This window comes from Leopardus geoffroyi, chromosome A2 (genome assembly GCF_018350155.1).
Source record: "Leopardus geoffroyi isolate Oge1 chromosome A2, O.geoffroyi_Oge1_pat1.0, whole genome shotgun sequence".
NCBI classification, from domain to species: Eukaryota; Metazoa; Chordata; class Mammalia; order Carnivora; family Felidae; genus Leopardus; species Leopardus geoffroyi.
Genome location: NC_059331.1, coordinates 157,287,305 through 157,305,337, shown reverse-complemented (window position 1 = coordinate 157,305,337; position 18,033 = coordinate 157,287,305). Strand labels below are relative to the sequence as shown.

The window sequence follows — 18,033 nt, the reverse complement described above, 5'->3', positions numbered from 1 at the left end:
AGCCAGAGAGCTTAAGTACACTCAGCTAGTAAGAGCATCACTGGGATTGGGATTTTGGTCAGCTTTATTTCAGAACTTCACCTTTAAATACCAACTGAGGTCATTTCTCTGTCCAGAGTTATGTGCCGAATACGAGTGTTCTTTCTTAGTGGACCCACTGTGTGAGAAACTTGTGTCCCCAGGGCTTTGAGGGCTACCCACACTCACCTGTGTCCAGCTACAATTGATCTGTCCCTGCAAGACAAGGGACATGGAGTGTGAGGGGCAGCCTGGTTAGAAATCCCTGAAACTCCTCATTATTAGCCAGCAGGACTCTTTCTGGGCACTTCATTCCTTTGCAAGCTGGGGTCTTGGGGAGGCAGAGAAGGTCTAGGACTGGAATTTGACCACTGTTTCTGCTGTCTTCCCACCTCCTCTGGGTGGCCCATGCTCCCTGCCTGTCTCTGAGTGGTTCAGGTGACTTTGACTCTGCTATGCCCACCCGCTCTGGGCATTTCCTTCAAGGCAATGAGCTCAGTCAGCTGGTAAATGAGAGCAAGGCCATTAGGCTCACAATGAAGTATGAATGATCAGCCTCCTCAGGGGATTTGGCTGTTGACAACTCTGAAAATTCCAAGCCATTGATGATGTAAAGAATTCCAGTCATTATTGAAAGACATTTATTTTTAGAGTGGGGTGGAGTATTTTCTCAGTGCATTATTAGCCAGGCTTGCTTAGGTGACCTTGAGCTACGAATATGGAAATCCTAAAAAGGCCTAATTCATTGTGACCTTTTCCCCATCTGCCTCCAGAGAGGTTTCCCAGTCCCACTTCCCGATTCTGTCTTTATCTCCCCTTTGCGACTTTCTGGTCATGCTCAGCTTGCACCTGCCTTCTTATCCCCTCTTTTCCTTCCTTCTTTCTTTCAAATCAATGGAACATCCACTACATGGTGCATTGTGGGTAAAAAGGAGTAGTACATCCCTGCTCTCGGGGGACTCTGAGATTACTGGCGAGGCATTTGTGGTCTTTATGAAAAGATTGCAGTGTGCTGGGTGAGGTATGTAAGCAGAGTGGTGCCATGTGCCTATGGGAGAGCCCCTGAGCGGGGTGTGGAGGGGCAGGAAAGGAGGCCCAGGAGGAATGCTGTGACCTGAGTCTTAAGGCTTAAGCAGATGTGAGCCAGTAAACTCATGGAGGAAGACATTCTAAGAAAAGGGCACAGTCCATGCAAAGGCCTGACTTAACAACCGAGAACCCCAATAGTTCAATGTGCCCGGAACATCACACAGAATATGGGGACACAGAGGAGAAGCCAGACCAGCAAGGCTTCTGTACATCACGTTTGCTAGTCTGGGTCTTATTGTTCTTTATTCTCATCTAATCAAAAGAATTAGAAGAACACATGCACATGACTTGAAAATCACATGGCAGGTATAATGAAGAGCAGCAGTGTGGGGGCCTCTCCTGGCCCAATGTCTTATTCCCTGGAGGTAACCCAGGTTTTACCTCTTCAAGTTTTCATTCCTGTTGCTGTCTCCATGCTACTGAATAATATGCTTCCATCTTTATTCATTAATTAAATCCAAACATTATTGGAATATAATGGGATTATTGTTGGAATATTTGGAATTTCTGCTATGGTAAAGATCTAGAGAGTGCCCTCCAATCTTATCTCCCCTTCATTTCTATTCTGAAGACTTCAGGGAACTAGGAATGGTAGTGAGCAGCTCAACCATGTGATGCTATTTGCATTTTAGAAAGACCAGTCCAGAAGCATGGTGGACGGTGGGTTGAACGAGGGGAAATGGTTTCATGGTAAACCAGATGACAGATGCTGCAGGTTTGCATTAAGGGAGTAGTGCTGTGACTTGAGAATGGACAGGGGAAGCCTTTGAGAGAGAATTGAGAGACTGAATGTATAGGACCTTGAGAATGAGTGCCTCTTCTACTTTATTTTGTCAAACATGACCTTGATTCCAAAATCCTTTCAGAAAGACCACACATCCCAAAAGCTGTGGGTCAGCCTTTCAACAGAGACAGAAAATCTCGAATACAATCTCCAGAGAATAAAATTCTCAAAATTCAAGGGAAAACTCATTTACCAGTTTAAGTTTAGGGTTCAATTCACAAAGGTAGTTAATTAAGAGGAAATTCTTATTATCAGTTCAATAGACACCAGTAAGTCATTTATAAAATTCAATGTTCCTGTCCGTTTTTTAAATGTTTATTTATTTATTTTGAGAGAGAGGGAGAGGCAGAGAGAGAGAGAGAGAGAGAGAGAGAGAGAGAGGGAGAGAGAAAGAGAGAAACCCAAGCAGGCACTGCACTGTCAGCGCAGAGCCTGACCTCACAAACCATGAGATCATGACCTGAGCTGAAATCAAGAGTTGGACGCTTAACCAACTGAGCCACCCAGGTGCCCCACTCCTGTCCATTTTTAAACCACTAAAATCTTTCTGAAAGATTTTACAAACAAAAGAGTATCTATTCCGAACCGAGAGCCTACGTTAAACACACGGTGTGAAACACTAGAATTCCTTTAAAATCAAAAGAAAAACAAAGTGTTTTAAAAGCCCAATAGTTCCTTTATTTTTTCATCTTTATTGATGTATAATTGACAAAGAAAATTGCAAGTTTCCTAAAGTATACATTGCGGTTATTTGGAATACGTACACACCATTAAAGGATCCCCACCATCTAGTTCATTAACACACTCATCACCTCACATATTTATCTTCTTTCTTTGCTTTTGATGAGAACAATTAAGTTCCATTCTCTTAGCAAATTTCAATTATATAACGCAGTGTAATTAACTACAGTCATGTTTTACATTAGATTCTTGGAGCCTATTCATGTTATAGCTGAGAGTTTGTGCCTTTTTACCAACTTCTCCCTATTTCTTTCACCCCACCGTCCCTTTTCTACACTCTGTTTCTGCGATTTTGACTTTTTTTCTCTTTCTTTCTTTCTTTCTTTTTTTTTTTTTAAGATTCCACGTATAAGTGGTACCATGCAGTGTCTCTCTTCTCTGTTGGGCTTATTTTACTTAACATAATGCCCTCAAGGCCCATCCATGTTGTTGCAAATGGCAGCATTTCCTTCTTTTTTGTGGTTGAATAATATTTTATTGTATATATATATATCCCCCATATCTTCTTTATCCACTCATCTATTGACGGACAGTTCCTTTACATAGATGAGCCAAGGAAAAAAAGGTCGGTGGCAGTTCTTCAGACATACTAAACCAAGATATAAAGTTTTAAAAAGAATTCAAAGTTTTTGTACAAACACATATGCGGTTATTTTATTTCTACATTTAATATTATTTTGTTTCTGTATTTAATATACTTACCAGTTATTCCACTACTCACTACCTGATTCTCCAAAAGGAGTTGGAATGTTTTACAATTAAAGAGAGATGCTATAGGAACATTAAGATAAAGAAAAAGAAGGAGGCCCGTGAAGTGAATTTCAGGACAGAAGAGGGGGTATTCAGTTAGAGCTGAGGATTTAAACAAAACACAAAACAAAACAAAATAAAACCAAGCTCTGAGCTTCCTTGGAAGCAAGGCAAAAGGGAAATTTTCCATTAGATGATAAAATAAAATTGACCAGTTTGTCAAGAGAACATCAATTCTCTAAACAACAATAACAGCAACAACAGCAGCAACATCAACAATAAAGTAACTGAAGTCTAGCCAAGTTTGTTAGATCACATTGCTCACCAACCACATAGACATCAGCTATTTTTTTGATCTCTCCTGGTCCCACATGATTTACCTGAAACATTTTCACCCTCTGTTGGTAAGTCTGGTTCTATTCTTCCATAAAGGTTATATCCTTGTCTTCTACTGAGCTGTCAGTTTCTGAATATCTGTGGGGCTCCTGTGGGTACCTTCTTTATATCACAGATCACCTCCTACTACATAGCATCTCTTCCTATTTCAAAACTATGCCTCTCACTGGACCCTCCAAGTAGCCTGCTGAGGGATGCTCAGAGGTTCCAGTTTATCAGCAGAGCAGAGATGATTAGCATTCCTTATGCCTAATGAGGGATCACATCCTTCCTAGCTTAGATCATCAACTTTCCCACTGGCCTCAGGGACTCTCAACTCCGTTCTTGGGTGCACTACTCAGAGAGGTGACCTTAGAGAAGAGATTTCCTAAAATTTTGAAGTGTACCTGAATGTGTTGAAATTATTTGTACATTTCATGTGGGGATGGCATATATATGAACACAGTTTTCTGGTAAGAGGGTCCACAGTCTTAATGATATTCTCCATAACTTTCCAAAAGTTGAGGATCAGTATTGCAGCATTCTTTCACTACACGTATGTAATGTTGTAAGCCTTTTACTGTGAAACAACATGCCCAGAAGAAGGATGGTCTTCTTTTATCTTGACCTTAGGGCTGTACCTTCTACACCTACTGCTCAGGATAAGATGGGGACCCTTCCTCAAAACTAAAATCCATTCAGTGTCTCTAACCCTCTTTTCTGACCTTTTCTATATTACCACATCATAATATAATCATAAATATATCTATAGTGATTTATGGCTTATAAAGTACATCCAGATACATCCTCTAATTTAATATCCACAATAACACTAGGAATAAGCATTAGAGTCTCCGTTTTTACAGATGAGAAACCTCAAACTCAGAGAGGTTTAGTGCCTTATTCAAGGTTCTGCTAAAACTGGTAGATTCTGGGCCTATTCTGGAATCTGAATTCTGTGAGGTGTTTATAAACTGGTCTACCTTCCAAAGACCACATGAGATTGGAAAAGTTGGACTTTCAGCATAGCCAAAACCATCCCAAGCCAATAATGCCTCTTCCTGTTGGTTTAGTCTTCTTAACTTGATGCTGTGAAATGTGATTTCAGCCCCTTGGTACACACATCATAAATTACCACTCATAATATATATTATAGTGATTTGCTAGGGGGTGGCTCAAGTTATTTAGAATGTATATTAAGCCTTGAATACATAGGTTAATGGCCTGGTCATAGAATTAAGCACAATTGACAAATACAATGGCAGGGGAGGAGGGTAATGGTGGTGGTAAGGGGAACTTTGCTTCATCTGGGATGGACTTTAGTTGCTTTAGACCACCTGCCCCAAAAGACTTGATTCTCAATCCACCAAAAAATACTTCTTACTCCGAATTTACTCCCACAGGAGGCCTATGTGACTCAGCAGGATAAGATCCGTCTGGTGGGGGAACTGGTGACCATCACGGGGGCTGTGATCATCCTGCTCCTGGAGGTGAAGTACAACCAGGGTCCAAGCTGAGGCTATCCACCTGGGGCCCCAGACTGAACTGCAGTCCACATTGTCTTTTTGTTTTACTGGCCTTTTCCCAGATCCCGGACATCTTCAGGGTTGGTGCTTCTCGCTATTTTGGACAGACTATCCTCGGGGGACCGTTCCATGTCATCATGTGAGTGTCTCTTCCTTTCAGTCCCATGTCTTCCCTTGCCAGAATTGTTCCAGGTCTCTATTCACTCTTTGGGACCTAGACTTCAGCTGACTCTCACTTCTAGGGATTTTTTGCCCAGTGGGCTTATATGTGTGTTTTGGGTGTAAGGACTAAGACTGAGTGGGTACCACCCAACTCATCACCATGCTAGAGGAGACCTGGAATATTTCCTCTCTCACTCCTTGTTCCCTGCCCCCTCCCCCAAGCATCACCTATGCCTGCATGGTGCTGGTGACCATGGTGATGCGGCTCTCCAACGTGAACGGGGAGATGGTGCCCATGTCCATTGCCCTGGTGCTGGGTTGGTGCAGTGTTATGTACTTCGCTCGAGGATTCCAGATGCTTGGTCCCTTCACCATCATGATACAGAAGGTCAGTGCCTTCCCCAAAGATTCCTCTGGCTTTAGCAATAAGTCCTTTCCAGACAAAGGGAGGAGATGGAGCTAGGTGGCCTCCAGCTTAGCAGGATAGCTGCAGAGAAGCAGGTAGAGAAGGTCATTCCAACCTCCCTCCCCTTCCCTTTCCTGTAGATGATTTTTGGAGACTTAATGCGCTTCTGCTGGCTGATGGCTGTGGTTATTCTGGGATTTGCCTCAGGTAAGAGCACTGTCCCCCCACACTACTAGGTCATGGGATCCAGTTCTCCAGAAAGTTCACTCACTCTTGCTCTCTGTTCACATTTATACTCTCTTTTGCTTATTTCCCCCCGGTGGATATTGAGTCAAAAAGCACACTCATATCCATAGGATCAGGGTCACTTAAGATGACCTAGAAGGTAGATGATATGCTCTGAATTTATGGGCTAGTAACATTCATGTTGACTAACAGCCCAGGAAGATTTTTAAAGAAGAGATAGATAAAGGGCTTTGGAGAGACAGCACCATTAAACAGGAAAGACTGGCCAGTTGTGGATCTCAGAAAACTATGTGGGCAAACAGAGTCAGTGCAATATTTAACTCTTCTGTCTCTACACTTCAAAAGAAGAAACACAGAGAATTCAATAACACATAGCATCCTTTTTTTTTCTATGTGCATTTAAAGTTGGGAGAAAAAGAAAGAAATCAAAGAGGAAGTACAGAAAATGATTTTGGAGAGTTTGAGAATGAGAGAGGAAAACAGAAGAAAAAGAGCTGTAAAGAGAGATTGGGGAAAGAGGGAGCAGGGACTTAGTTGCAGCCCAAGGCACACGTGGAATGTCAGGGTAGAGAGGGGAACACAGTGAGAAAATAACAGCCAGGATAGAGGGTGAAGGCAGTGAGAAAGTAGGAGAAAGTTCTTATGGAAAGGCACTAAGAGGAAGGAAGAACAGTGAGATATGGCAACTCAAATCTAGTCTTCTGTGTCTGCAACCAAACATCCGTAAGACAAGGGGATGTCCTAGGCGCTATTTGAAGACCTCTCAACTCTAAAAGACGATGGCCTTTTAGAACAAAAGGCACTATTCTTGTCCTAGGAATTCTCATTTGACAGGAATTCCCACCAAAAAGACCAAAAAAAAAAAAAATACCCCAAGATCTGAGCTTATGAAAGGGTAAAACTGTGGTAGTCTTGCCTGTTTGGAGTATTCCTTACATATTCTTTCTCCCCACCCTCTACCCCATCTGCACACATCATGAATTACTGCTCACAACATGTGTGCATATAGTTACTCAGTAAGCATATGTTATATATAGTATATGTATGTTATACAGTACATAGTATCATGACCTGCCAATTGAAGTCATAATGACAGAGTAGTTTTCTGTAGATGTCCTATACCCAGGATCTCCTAAATTGTCTCTTCTTGGTTGTTGTGCTTCCCTTGTCCATCAGTAAATAAAAAAGTGATGTTTTGTCATAGATACTATTTCCATTCTTGAGATCATTTAGTTTATATTTCAGAGAGTTTATACACAGAGAGAAGTCTTTTAAAGGTTCTAATGCTGTACTAATGTTCCAGGATGCCCAGTATCATCCAGTAGGCTACACACTGAGCAGACCTTTTCCATGACGATCCAAGCTCACCCAGGAACCTCAGAATGATGGATGGTCATCTAGGGGCCACTGAGATTTTTTTTTAAAGGTGCTTTTCTTTTGGCCATTTCATATGGTCAGTTCTTTAAAATTGTTGGAGATTCCATGCATTCTTGTAACAAATTACCTTTTATTTATTTTTTAATTAATTAATTAATTAATTAATTTTTAAATTTACATCCAAGTTAGTTAGCATATAGTGCAACAATGATTTCAGGAGTAGATTCCTTAATGCCCATTACTCATTTAGCCTATCCCCCCTCCCACAACCCCTCCAGCAAACCTCTGTTTGTTCTCTATATTTGAGTCTCTTATGTACAAATTATCTTTTAAATATTCGATTTCTAAGATGTGAAAAGCAGTTAGGTGACTTATTTTGTGTATATCTATCATATATATAATACACACACATTTTATGTACACATTTTGCTAAATGGTTGGGTGTTACCATCGTCCAGAGTAATGAACTTGGTCATAAGACATCTTAAGGCTAGCTGGGTCCACACATAAAGTGTGACTTACATGTACACAGTCATACATGTACATTTATGGGTGTGTATGTGTGTCTGCAAGTGTGTAAATGTATGGAGATATAACCGGGCCCATGCTTATTGTGATAATTCCCTATTTCCCCATCTCCATGCCCACTTCCTGGGCGGAGCAGCGTTCTATGTCATTTTCCAGACAGAGGACCCATCCAACCTGGGGCAATTCTATGACTATCCCATGGCACTGTTCAGCACCTTTGAGCTTTTCCTCACCGTCATTGATGGGCCTGCCAACTACGAAGTGAACTTGCCCTTCATGTTTGGCATTGTCTACTTTGCCTTCACCATCATTGCCACGCTGCTCATGCTCAACCTGTTCATCGCCATGATGGGTGATACACACTGGCGGGTGGCCCATGAGCGGGATGAGCTCTGGAGGGCCCAGGTGAGTTTACTAGTGTTAGTCTTACTAAGGGGAAGGGAATGGAGAGAAAAATCAAAGTGGAAAATGTTATGCTACACGACTCTTAAGAGAGTCACAGAACAATCCAGTGTTGTCACCTCAACAAAGGTACATTTGGACAGAGGAGGAGATAAAAGGAGGGGTAGTTTAACACCCAAGAGCTGAGGTGTTGATCACAGGGGAAAAGTAGATACAACAGTCAACCTCAAGCCCAGTGAGAACTAGAGACTGTCTTATATATTCTAGTGGGTTTTTTTTATTTTTGTAATTTTACTTATTTTTTTTAAGATTTTTAATTTCAAGTAATCTCTATACCCAGTATGGGTGCTTTACTGACTAAGCAAGCCAGGCATCAGCTATATATTCTAGTTTTAAATTTTAATTTTTAATCTTATCTTCTATTTGCTTCTCCCTGTTTCTCTATGATTTTTTTTAATATATCAGTGAAGATAATATAATTTTAGAGTTGGAAATATCTTTAGTGGTCCTGTAGTTGAGTTCTTACTCAGTGATTAGTTATTCATTGGTCAAAGGGTCATTTAATATCTTCTTTAATGCTGATTAGGACCTTCTTATTATCATATGGATTTGGGTAGTGGTTGGGAAGAAGAGAGCTTTTTCATATTTCAAAACTTTTTGTTATTAGAAATGTCCATGTTGCATGGAGCTGAAATCTATCTTTCTACAATTCCATTCTTTGGCCCCAGTCTTTTCTTTTAATATACACAGAACACACTCTTCTGTATGAACACCATCCAAAAATTTGAATAGAGCTATAATTTATCCACTCAGACTTTCCATTCACTTAACAATAATTATGTAGAGCCTGTTATGTGTTGGGAAATGTCTGGGAGCTGGGGACACCAGCATGAACGCAACAGATGCCATCTGTGTATCATGGAGCCCACAGTCTGGTTGGGAAGACTGCCATTAAATAAAGGACTTCATGGAAGTCTGTAAAACTACAGTAGTAAAACTATCACACAGAAGTAGAAGATGCTAAGAACAGGACACAACAGAGAAGTCTGATTGCAAAGTTAGGAAATGCTTTCCTGATGGAGTGACATTTAAGATGAACTCCTAAACATGGGTAAGAATTATCCAGTTAAGGAGAATGACAGAAAAGGATAGAGGTTAGGATTTATATCAGTCAGGACTCTTGGCTATAGGGACAGAGAACCAAATGCAAACATACTTAAAAAAAAAAAAAAACAGAGAAAGAAAGAAAGAAAAGAAAAAGAAAAGAAAAAGAAATAAATGGCATTGGAAGCAAGATGTGTTGGTCCTCGTAACTGGAAAGTTTAAAGAACTAAACTATCTTTAAGCATATCTGGCCAAAGTGTGTATTTCCATTTCAGTAACTACATCAGTTTCTCTGTTCTGCTCTCCTATCCAGTCTGCTCTCCTAAGTCAGTCTCTCCCATCACGTTGGTGAAATGTCTTCTAGAAGCTCCAAATTCCCAAAGGAATGAGCAGATGTACTGTATTGCACAATTCCACGGGTCCCATCTGTTGTATTCGCTGTGCCTTCTGATACTGTGTGAGGTGTAACCCCTCAAAGAGCATCTTTTCCCCCAAGAAGCCAGTCTAAGTTCCATCTCACTGCAACAGGTTTGAGCTATAGGTGCATCCTTGAATTTGAGGTTAAGGCGAAGGAGTGGTGATGGTGGTAGTGGAATTTAGGGGAGAATCAGCTAATCAGCCGGAGTGCAGTCCAGTCTACCCTAACTGATGGACAGAGTGGTGAAGTGACAATGGTCTAAGCAAAAGGGGTCTATTACCAGAACAAGGTGGGAGCCTACTGATGGCACAACAGGACACATAAATGTCCTTTTCAAGATAAAGGAGAGCTTCTATATAGGGAAAGGGAACACATGATTAAAAGTCCTGAGGTTAGGGGCACCTGGGTGGCTCAGTCGGTTAAGTGCTGGACTCTTGATTTCGGCTCAGGTCATAATCTCACAGTTTGTGGGTTCAAGCCCTGCATTGGGCTCTGCACTGACAGTGCAAAGCCTGCTTGGGATTCTCTCTCCTCTCTCTCTGTCCCTCCCCTGCTCATGTGCTCTCTTTCTCTCTCTCTCAAAAAAGGTAAACTTTCAAAAAAAAAAAAAAAAGTCCTGATGTTGGAGGGAACTTGGTCCAACTAAGAAATCAAGTAGAAAAATACAACATGGGGAATTGGGCTACTTTAAGAATTGCTAGTTTCTTCAACTAACCAAGCTTTCTGCACTTGTTCATGCCTAAGAGATCATGGTCCTTTCAAAAGTAGAGTGTTCCTGATAGGATTGAAGTAATACAATATAAAGAGGGGTCATGCCTTCCCTTGCTTTGGACACTGTAGTAGAAATAGCACCTCAAATTGAGCCAGGTCTTGGGGCACCTGGGTGGCTCAGTCATGGAAGTGTCCAACTCTTGACTTCAGCTCAGGTCATGATCTCATGGTTTGTGGGTTCAAGCCCCACATTGGGTTCTGCACTGAGAGTGAAGAACCTGTTTGGGATTCTCTCCACCCCCTCCCTGCCCCTCCCCCACTCTTGAAAGAAAGGAAGAAAGAAAGAAAGAAAGAAAGAAAGAAAGAAAGAAAGAAAGAAACTAACTTAAAAAAAAATTGAGCCAGGTCTTTAAAGAAATATACATCTGGCCCTTATGAAGGTCATGATCTACTAGAACCCATGCATCTTTGTTATTCAACTTAATTAGTAAAGCTCCTTTACCACTTCCTGTGCTTACCCAGATACTTTGTTCTTAAACATAAGTGTAGTACCTTACATTTGGTTCTCTTAAATTTCACAATATTGGTATTTGACTAGCATTCCAGTCTGGTGAGATCATTTTTATATGGCTTTTGTCACCTCACATTATTACATATCCCTCCGAGTTTTGTGTCACAGTCATATTTGATAAGCTTGTCTTCTATGTTTCATTTAAGTAATTAATGAGGGCTGGGCAAAGGACAGAACATGTGACATGCCACTAGAATTTTCCTTGCCAAGTTTGCAGTCATTAACCCACTCTTTTTCTTTGGAGGATATGGGTATTTAATTTGCTGCAAATTCCCTGAACACTAGCAGCGTCATTTCATCCCACAATCATAGAGATTCTATTTAATCATTTTATTTAAATCAAGATAACTAGTCTGGCTTTCCTATGAAAAAGCAAATGAGATTAGTTTGGACTGACTCATTTTCTATGAATGTGAATAGTAATGTAGGGGTCACAGTTTTATTCAAAACACTCATAAAATAATCTCTCTCCTTTTATGATGAGTGAGTAAAGCAGATAGCATGATGCCTGGCACAAGCTAGGGCATGGCCCAATGGCTGTCATCTCCCCAATTTCTGGTGTCCCCATCTGACAGTTTCCTCTTTGTTCCCATGTTGGTGGCTTCTAGTGTTCCCTGAGACCTCATCACTCTTCCTGAGTTTCCTCTACCTCTCACTCCTCCCAGGTGGTGGCCACCACAGTGATGCTGGAGCGGAAGCTGCCTCGCTTCCTGTGGCCTCGCTCTGGGATCTGCGGGTGCCAGTATGGGCTGGGGGACCGCTGGTTCCTGCGGTGAGTGACTGTGCATATGTATAAACTGCTAACAAGCATGAAGCCATGGGAGTAGGGTGCCCAGTTTCACATTTATCACACATATTTATATTCCTGAGATCCCCAACTGGACCCAAAGGAGACATCATCACTCTATAAAGTGAGACTGCATTAGCCTGTTTAGGGGAGGGGGGTGGAGCCAACAGGGAGAGCGACAAGATGGCTGATAACTGATGCCAGGCTGTGAGTACATCAGGGTAGTAATGTGTGTGAGGTTATATACGTGTCCATGCTCAGATGTGGGCATGGGCTACCCAACTTGTTCTAGTCTTGTTCCTATCTGACCCCCATTTCTAGTAAATTCTTGCCTTGAACCTAACCTTCTCCATACTCTACCTTCAGATCCTGACTTGGCTTTTCTTCTCTCTTGGTTTTCTCTTTCATATTCACAACCACACACACACACACACACACACACACACACACACACGCCACTACCCTCCAAATCCTGATTGCTTACCTCTTTGGTCTCTATCCCACTTTACCCTCCATTCCACTGCTCTTCCCTTCATTTCCTCCTAGGACTCTGGTCCCTTCCTTGCCCTGTCCTCTTGGTCCTGTTTCCTACAAGTGCTCTTCCCCCCTCTCCTTCTCCTCATGGCCCTTTTTCCTTCACCTCACCTGAGTTCCTTCCCCTTTGCCCTCCTCAGAGTTGAGAACCACCATGATCAAAATCCTTTGCGAGTGCTTCGCTACGTGGAAGCTTTCAAGGGCTCAGACAAGGAGGATGGACAAGAGCAGCTTTCTGAGAAACAGCCCTCTGTTTCTGTGATCGAAAGTGGGACCCCAGCCAGAGCCTCTCTGGCCCCTCCAACGCCTTCCCTATCCCGGACCACATCTCACAGCAGCAGCAGCCACCGGGGCTGGGAGATCCTGCGTCGCAACACATTAGGACACGTGAATCTTGGGCTGGACCTTGGCGAGGGAGATGGAGAGGAAAATATCTATCATTTGTGATGAGGACCCCTGTTACTATTGGCCTGACAAACAGGTGGGCTTAAATGGAGGGAAGTATCTGATTGTTTTGCCTGTTAATCATGAGAGGGGATAGGCAGAATAATTCTTCAAGGTCATGTCTCATCCTTCACATCAGCATTTCTGGAGATGGGCAATGGACGTCTGTTGTCCCACGTATCTTCTGGTTTCCTGAAAGTCCCACATCTTGAGAAAAGAAGGTGTCTCTTAGAGCAAAGTTGGATTTAGCCATCAAAGACATGAACTAGGGATGCTAAACTAACATCTGGATCATCTTTCTTTCTGCCTCATGCAGGCACTAGAAAGTAGTGAGCTGTGAAGCCTGCTTGGTTCCACAAGGCTTAATGTGGGAAGATCCAGGCATGGCACTGAGGTTATGGCCCTTCCCTTTTCCCCTGTAGGACTCTCTCTCACCCCGCAACCAACCCCCAACTAGAAAACTGCAATAAGAAAGGTTCTTTATCCTTGCTTTATTTTTCAGAAATTTTATTGTGGGAAGATACACATCACATAAATTTACTATCTTAACCATATGTAGGTATACAATTCAGTGGCATTAGGTACATTTACGCTGTTGCATAATGATAACTACTATTCATCCACAGGATGCTCTCATCATCTCAAACCAAAACTCTGGTACTCATTAAACATTAACTCCCCACTGTGCCCTCCACACAGTCCCTCATAACCAATATTCCACTCCACATCTATGAATTTGACTACTCTAGGTACTTCATACAGGTGGAATCATTCAATATTAATCCTATTGTGTCTGGCTTATTTCACTTAGCATAATAGTTTCAAGATTCATCCTTGTAGCAGGCATCAGAATTTTATTCCTTTTAAGGGTCAAATAATATTTCATTGTATGGATATATCACATTTTATTTATCCATTCATCCACTGATGGGTATTGGGGTTGTTTCCACCTTTTGGCTATTATGAGTAATACTGCTATGAACATTGGCATATAATTCTCTTCAAGTTCTTGCTTTTGATTTCTTCGGGTGTATCCTTAGCTGTGGAATAGCTTGGACTTATGGCAATTATTATTTAATTTTTTGAGGAACTGCCACACTTTGTTGTTTTTCTTTTCTTTTCTTTCTCTTTCTTTCTTTCTTTCTTTCTTTCTTTCTTTCTTTCTTTCTTTTTTCTTTCTTTCTTTTTTCTTTCTTTCTTTCTTTCTTTCTTTCTTTCTTTCTTTCTTTCTTTCTTTCTTGTTTTCTCCTTCTTCTTCTTTTTGGTAATAGCCATCCTAATGGATATGAAGTGGTATCTCATTGTGGTTTTGATTTGTATTTCCCCAATGACTAATGGCAATGAACATCTTTTCATATGCTTATTGGCCATTTGTATTTGGAGAAATATCTATCAAATCCTTCATCTATATTTTGGATTCTGTTTGTTTTTTGTTGTTTTTGAATTGTCTTATCCTTGCTTTTTGAGACTCAGAGTCTAAAGGGTTTGTATCTCATTTGTGTCTACATGTATGTTTCAATAAGTGGTAAATTATGCCTTTTGTGCTTGAACAGCTCAATCATTTCTTTATGGGACTCTTCCTGGTCTGTCCCTCAGGTGGCTCATTAGCAGCTAATCACCCTTGTGCCTGGGGGTAGCAGATTTCTGGCTGTGTCTCCTGCAGCAGCCATCTTTTGCCCCACCTCCCTCTTCCCCTGTGCTGAGTTTTGGGATGGACAGCAACAAAGCAGGATGGGCCATCCCTCTCCAGGGAGGAAAGTGGGAGCTAGGTGTCCAGGGCACCCAGTACCAGGCTCTTGACAACCTCCCTCTTGTCTCCAGTCCTTTACATCTCACCTCAACCCTAATATCACCCTCACCCAAAAGCCATATTAACTTTTAAGAGGACTGTGGTCTGGAATAGCAAAGAGGTAAGTCGGATTTGTGAAACCACAGGCAGGTTCATCCAGATACTCATACAAAGCATAGATGAGTGTGGAACGGGGAGGAATCACACGAAGGTACAGGCACAGGGTCCTACACACTTGACCACCAGTGGCATGATTTCTAAAAGTGCTGAGTCATCATGACTCTTATTTTCCTTACAATGGAAGCACTTCCTCTCTTGTGTAAAGCTAAACTCCCATCTGAGTCCCAGATTCCGTTTCCTTTCTGTCTCTTCAGACAGCCATATCCATCACTGTTCTCTCTATACTTCTCATTTGTATATGTCTTCTCCTCCCTCTCCACTAGTTTCGGGGATCAGCAAATAAAGATGCTCTATTCTTTCCCATCTCCAAAGAAATGGAAAACACCCTCCCTCAACCCTTCCTCCTTTCAGCTACTGCCCTATCTTTTCTACTCCCTATTCAGGGCCAAACTTCTTAGAGAAGACTTTATTGTCTACTGATCTCATGCTGAGTCCTCAACCCATTGTGATTTGACCTTGCCTCTCCATGCTACTGACATCTATGAGGGAGGTTATCTACCTTTGGCTAAGCCCACTGAACAGTCTCAGTCTTGCTTGAACTGTCGGTAGCCTTCAGACTACAGTCAACCACTCGCTATCTCTCAGCATGTCAGTGCCATACACTCTTGTCACGCTGGCTGCTTCTCTTCTGTAAATCTCTTAAATATTTTCGCTCCACAAGCCTCTCTGTTTTCCTCACCACCTGGGCAGTCTCACCTGCTTCTGTAGATTGTATTAACATGCACATGTTCATGACTCCCCATTCCCTATCTTCAGTTCACATCTGTCTCCTGAGCTCCAGGCATGAACAGCTTGGATGCCTATCTATCAGACAGCTGAACCTGGATATTTTACAGACACCTCAAACTCAACATGTCCCAAACTGAAAACTGAACGGCTTTTTTTCCTCACCAAACCTGCTCCTCCACCAGAGTTCCTGACCAAATCATAGGCAAAGTGGCCTAAGCCAGAACCTGGGCGTCGTCTTCAACATGTTTCTGTTGACTCTTACATCCAGTAAATCTCAAATCTTGTGGATTCTGTTCCCTAAAACATCTGCTTCGAAAAGAATTAATTTTGGTTAGATAATGTAACATATAGCACAAAATTCAAAGAGCACACGCAAGAAATACAGAGACAAAAAGCTTTCCTACTTCTGTGCTGGCCCCTTTGTTGTTCTTTCCAGGGACATTCACTAATAAAAGTGTATTTATCGTTCCAAGAATACTCTGTATATCCAAGCATATGTATGTACATATTCCTCTTAAAAAGACATATAATGGCACAGTTTATTAGAAAAAAGTGTTTGCTTTTTTCACTTAATACAATTTGAAGATTATTCCATACCAATATAAAACCTTCCAGTTGTCCCTGCCTCTCGGGACCCTACTGCACAGAAGGAGGTTCCTAACTGCTCTGTTTGTATGTAGTCTCGGTCTTCTTCAATCCATCACCCACACTATGGCCAGAATGATCTTTGTAAGATGCAAGTCCTACCCCTAAGTATGGTCCTTCTGGAAGTCTTCCATAAGCCAACCTTGGGCAACCCTCCAGCCTCCTCACACCTCTCTTCTCTCAGGCTCTATTTCACCAAGCTGGATTTCTATCAGTTCCTGGATAAGGCTGAGTTCTTCTTCTTCTTGGCCTTCACAGTCTCTAGAGCTTTCTACCTCCTTGCACTCTCCCTTCCATCTTTGTAACTTCTATTCATTTGTTGGTTTCAGCCTAACGGTCATACATTGGTTGTATGTGTAATTGTGGGGATGCTGATCCGTGGGCAAGGTTAAAGTCCATCTACTCCATGTTTCCAGACTACCTATGTTTTCTTTTTAATTACACACCCTGCACATTATTGTACTTATTTGTTCAATGTCTGTCTTCTTTAGTAGACTGTAAGTGCCACAAAGACAAAGATGGTGTCTATTTTATTCATCATTGTGTTCCCAGTGTCTGGTGTAATTCCTAGTACAATGTAGTATGCAATAAATATTCATTAACTAGATCTATGAATGATTGACCTGTTTTTATTCTAAGCTCTCTCACTGGCCACACTGGAGTCTTTTTTCACCTGTCAAAGGTGGCACAAAAATACTTGCCTTTCAGTGGGGTTGTAATAATTAAAGATAAGCACATAATATGGGTAGAAATGCTTTGGAAAGGAAAAAGAAAACAATGCAAATGTAAGTGATCATTGGGAAATTTTTTCAGGTTAAATATACTTTGCGTGTATGTGTGTGTGCGTGAGAGAGAGAGAGAGAGGGAGAGAGGGAGAGAGACAGCGTGAGAGACAGAGAAGAGAGAGGGAAGGAGGAGAAGGCTGGAGGAGGAGGAGGAAGAAGAGATGCAGAATATCATAAGGAAGAGAGAAAGGAGGGAAGAACCCCAGCAGCAAAGCTCTGGAACAGATCTTCCTGAACCTCTCGTGTGTGGTACCCTGTAAAGGAGCATTCAAGGTAACAGACAAGATCCCACACCTGCCCTCCGGAGCCCAGATGAGCAAGGAAAAGAAACACACACAGACATCGCCATACCAGCAGATGCAGCACGAGAACCGTGTGCTGAAGGGTTAAAATAGTTGGCGGATGTTTTGTGCCGCCAGGCAGATGGCAGCTTTATTTACGGGGATCCAGAGACAGGGACGGGGAATGGGGCGAAAGGAACGCTGATGTTCCTGCCTCAGGAGTTCTTCGGGTCCCCCCGAACTGTGACCGTTCTCCTTCCCATCTCCTCCCCGCTGGCTACTTTAAAAGACAGAAAGCAGAAAACTCTTGCTCCTGTGTGTGCCTCACAGACCAGAGGCAGGGAGGCACGGGAGGTTTTGTGCTCCCAGGGATCACTGGACTTCAAAACTATGTCCCCGCCCAGCCGTTGGCAAAGTGTTTTTCTGACAAGTTTCTGGGTTCTGGTAAAGAATGGTGGTGTAGCCCCTGAGGGTTGGCCTGCCTGCAGCCTTGGGAAGGAAGGGCAGAGGTCGGTGTCCCTCCCTCGCGCCGCGCTGGGGAAATGCAAGATAAGGTCTGGGACAGAGACCCAGGAGAGGGGGCAGCAGAACGGAGAGATGAGGGTAGTTAGCGCTGGCTCTGTGGGTGTCTGTGCAGAGACGCACAGAGAG

At 42.4% G+C, this 18,033-nt stretch overlaps 1 protein-coding gene across 1 annotated transcript in view; it reads left to right on the top strand.

The window, feature by feature from the left end:
• TRPV5 (transient receptor potential cation channel subfamily V member 5) overlaps nucleotides 1–14,119 on the top strand; it is a 29,239-nt gene extending 15,120 nt beyond the window's left edge. Inside the window, exons 9-15 of the mRNA XM_045495963.1 lie at nucleotides 5,161–5,247; nucleotides 5,346–5,422; nucleotides 5,668–5,833; nucleotides 5,992–6,058; nucleotides 8,139–8,407; nucleotides 11,874–11,980; nucleotides 12,670–14,119. Coding sequence (XP_045351919.1) covers nucleotides 5,161–5,247; nucleotides 5,346–5,422; nucleotides 5,668–5,833; nucleotides 5,992–6,058; nucleotides 8,139–8,407; nucleotides 11,874–11,980; nucleotides 12,670–12,976 — 1,080 coding nt within the window. The 3' untranslated portion in view covers nucleotides 12,977–14,119. The remainder of the gene's footprint in view (nucleotides 1–5,160; nucleotides 5,248–5,345; nucleotides 5,423–5,667; nucleotides 5,834–5,991; nucleotides 6,059–8,138; nucleotides 8,408–11,873; nucleotides 11,981–12,669) is intronic.
• The last annotated feature ends 3,914 nt before the right edge of the window (nucleotides 14,120–18,033 follow it).